Source organism: Cajanus cajan, chromosome 7 (assembly GCF_000230855.2).
Source record: "Cajanus cajan strain Asha chromosome 7, NIPB_CcT2T_4, whole genome shotgun sequence".
Classification (NCBI taxonomy): Eukaryota; Viridiplantae; Streptophyta; class Magnoliopsida; order Fabales; family Fabaceae; genus Cajanus; species Cajanus cajan.
Genome location: NC_138523.1, coordinates 60,366,054 through 60,370,263, shown reverse-complemented (window position 1 = coordinate 60,370,263; position 4,210 = coordinate 60,366,054). Strand labels below are relative to the sequence as shown.

Here is a 4,210-nt window from a genome sequence, read left to right as displayed (position 1 = left end):
TACATGATCTTTATTCTTTAGTTTCCATTTTGGCCACCAAATTAAAGACAAAGGATGAGAATCGAAGCATTCCAATGACAACCATAAACTATTAATTGCTTTTTCTTGAATCAGGCTCGATACAGCCTTTGTACGTAGGTTGAGTGCAGATGCATGCAGTGTCCTGCAATGAGATCTGCAAGAGTTTTGATAAAGTCCAAATTGCTTATCTCTATACAGCTAACCCAATTGACATTATACACGTAAAGTTTCGTGATGTCAATCATTTCATTTGAATGCCTTGACTAAGTATATTTTTTATATATATATCATATTTAAAATTTATATAAATATATATATATATATATATATTAAGTATTTCAAATTTATGATAAAATAATTCAGTTTTATATATTAAATATGAAGGATTATAACTATTTTATGTAAGATATTACGTAAATTATGTCTATAAATGAAAAATATACCTTTATAAATAACCACTTGTAGTATTGTATTTTTATTTTAAAAAATAAAGAGACATAAAGTGTCTCTTTACTTTTAGTATCTATGTTAATAATAATAAAAAAATTGCTCCCCTTAATTTCCACAATTTTTATACCTATTTTACACTTGATATCTATTTAACAAAAAGGCAAAAAACCACCATAAATATTAAAAACAATAAAATTTCCATAAAATTTATCATATATAAAAAGATAAAGATTAGTCAAAGTATTCTCTCTTAGATATCATTGAATTTAGACAGTTGACTTGGAAGGTATGGACAATAGATATATATAAACTAAAAAATATATTACTAATTAATTGAATCTTCTATATAAGCCTAACATTTCATCATGGCCATAACCATCCAAACATTAATCTTTAAACCTCTCTCCATCTTGTAGCTACTACTTTGGCAATGGCTTCAAGTTCTCACTCTATGTCCTTTCCCACCTTTAAACTAATAAAGCTTTGCTTGATTTTTATTATCACAAGTCTTATTAGGACAAGTTCAGGTCAGTTATCCACTAAATTCTATGATGAAAAGTGTCCCAAAGCCCTTACCACCATTCGAAAAGCAGTGGAAGATGCTGTGCACAAGGAGAGTCGCATGGGTGCCTCCTTGCTCCGACTCCACTTCCATGACTGCTTCGTTCAAGCAAGTTTCATTTCATAGTCCTTAACATCTTATATTCTATGTTATTAAGACCAAGTTTGGATACAAGATAGAAGCATTATTGAAAACTTTTCTACTGAAAATAAAGAATATTTTTTAGTAGACAAACTCTCAAAAATACTTCTAAATTTGTATCCAAACATACTCTAACTTATGTAAGAAATTAATTGATATACCATAATGTTTTGACATATATACATACATGCAGGGATGTGATGCATCAGTATTGTTAGACGACACGACAAATTTCACTGGCGAGAAAAACTCATTTCCTAATGCTAACTCCCTTAGGGGTTTTGAGGTCATAGACAACATCAAATCTAAGCTGGAGAGAATGTGCCAAGGTGTTGTCTCTTGTGCTGACATCTTAGCCGTTGCTGCTAGAGATGCTGTAGTTGCTGTAAGTACTTATTGTACAAGAGTTTCTTATATATAAGTTAGAAGTGTTTTTGACAGTTTGTATTTAAAAAAAAACTCTTTATTTTGAGTAGAAACACTTTTGAAATCACTTCTTAAGTTATATTTATATAAACTCTAATTCAATTATTGATCAAATTATATGATTCATATACCCCACACAATATACAATGTAAGATATCTTCAATTGTGTCAGCTTGGTGGACAAAAATGGGATGTGCAATTAGGTAGAAGAGATTCAACCACAGCAAGTTTAGCTGACGCTAATTCAGACTTACCAGCTCCCTTTTTGGATCTTAGTGGCCTCACCACTGCTTTTGCGAAGAAAAATTTCACTACCCAAGAATTGGTTACTTTATCAGGTAATATATATATATATAGAATGAGAGAGAGTAATTAAAACTAGTTAAAATGATGGATATCATATAAAGAATCTTGATTTCCTATTCAGGTGCTCATTCAATAGGCCTAGTGAGGTGCATTTTCTTCAAAACGAGGATTTACAACGACAGTGACATAGATTCAGCATATGCAGAACAAATGCAAGAACAATGTCCATTTGAAGGTGGTGATGACAATTTGTCTCCCTTAGATTCCAAGAGTCCATTCAAATTTGACAATGCTTTCTACAACAACTTGGTGCAAGAAAAGGGTCTGCTACACTCAGACCAACAATTGTTCACGAACAACGGATCTGGAGACACAAATTCTCAAGTTATTAGATATAGCAGAAGCATGGGGAGTTTTAAGAAGGACTTTGCAGATGCAATGTTTAAGATGAGCATGTTGACCCCACTTACTGGCTCCGACGGTGAGATTAGGGAAAATTGTAGGGTTGTCAATCCACCAACCCCTATTTAGTGATCGTCAATGTATAGTGATTAATGTTCATATTAATAGGTACGTTACTTAATTTTAGGGTCTATTTTTTAAGTAAAGTCTTTGTTTATTCAAATTATGTTCAACCAGTGAGTGACCAGTGATACCTGTTAAATTCATCGTTAAGTGTAATCTAATTCAAATTATTTTACTATGATTTGTAATGAACACTATCATAAATGATTTTCTCTTATAATTGGTATAATTTGTATGACCCATGTAAAGCACTCGACAGAACACTATGTAGAACAAATAAAAATACACATTGCATAATTTCTCACTCTCCTACTCCAAAACAAAGAAGAAGATTAAAAAAAAGAAAAAAAGCACTCAAGGGAGCACCATATATCCAACCAAGCACTCAACTTTCTTTTGATTAAATTATTTGTTTTCTCTTATCTTAACCCCCAGTCCCCCCCCCCCTCCCAACACGTACACATATTGTCTATAATTCTTACGTTGGTTTGTTATTTTATTATTATTATTATTATTATTTGAATGTGTTTATGTAATTTATAAATTAGTATTATTAAAATGAAGTAGGAAACAAAAAGGGTAAAAAAATGTATTAAAAAATTCAAAAGAAAAGTGCAAAATTTATAAATTAAGGTAATTATTAAAAAAATTACAAAATTTACATTGGCACCATCCATAGCGTTAGGGGCAAATTGACACATTAATTATCAATTATGACAAACAATTAAGTGAATTAACATAATGTGTAAAATTAATAAATAATAATACTCAAATGATTAGAGTTTGAAATTTTGAATCTTAACTCTTACAAATAAAAAAAATAAAATTTTAAAAAATAAAAAAATAAAAAAAGGTTAGAGAAGATGCCCAATTATTCATTATTTGTTAAACCTTGAAGAAAAATTATTTGTGAGTTTAATAGAAAATATTTTTTGATAATAAAAAAATAGTGATAAAATATACTCACGAAATAAATGAGCTAGTGAAAAAAAGTTCAAAATCATAAAAGATAAAGAAGGGGAAAAAATGTAATTAATCCCAATAATAAACAAATAAATTTTCACAAAAATGTAGTTCAGCAGCTGGCTGCATATGTGGGTGGTATTGCTATAGTATTATTTTGATTTTTGACAAGTACTAGTAGTATTTTTTAAAGGCAATTATGTTCGAAAAGAACACCTCTCTAATATTAAAATCTTGGCTCAGTGTATAGGGATTAGTCCCTTCAACTACACCTAAACCTATTGCTTCCAATGTTATATTATGATAAGATTGGGTACTAACTAATGCAGAAACGCGTTTTTTCCTATTAGATCGACGAATAAAAACACTATTTTAACATTGCACGATGTTGACTCACATGTTTAGATCTACTCATAAATTGATATATTCATCTTTGAAATTTTAATCCGGAAAAACAATACAGATTTTATTCCCATGTTTTAATTATATACATTACATTTACAGCTGTCTATTTTATAAAAAAAAATCATGAGAAAACTGTTTACGATCCATTCCTCACTATAGTACTAATATTTTCAGTATGATATATAATTTATTTTAAAACGATCTTAATTATTTATATTTCTCTTTTTTATTAATACACATCTCAATTTCTGAAATTTTCCAAAATTAACAAAATAGCAATAGTTGTCTCACTTTAATTAATTGTCCAAAATATATTTTCCTTGGAAATATTTTTATCTTGAATATCCCAAAGCATATTTAGAAAAGTGAAACGCAATGAGAGAATACATAATATATCCTTCAGTGTGGGAA

At 29.4% G+C, this 4,210-nt stretch overlaps 1 protein-coding gene across 1 annotated transcript; it reads left to right on the top strand.

Annotated features, from left to right (window-relative positions):
* Nucleotides 1-726: 726 nt before the first annotated feature.
* LOC109815116 (cationic peroxidase 1) lies at nt 727-2,868 on the top strand. The gene is made up of 4 exons (XM_020379718.3): nt 727-1,141; nt 1,368-1,559; nt 1,773-1,938; nt 2,028-2,868. Exons 1-4 carry the CDS (start codon nt 902-904, stop codon nt 2,435-2,437), a joined length of 1,008 nt encoding a protein of 335 aa, XP_020235307.3. The 5' UTR covers nt 727-901; the 3' UTR covers nt 2,438-2,868.
* Nucleotides 2,869-4,210: the final 1,342 nt, after the last annotated feature.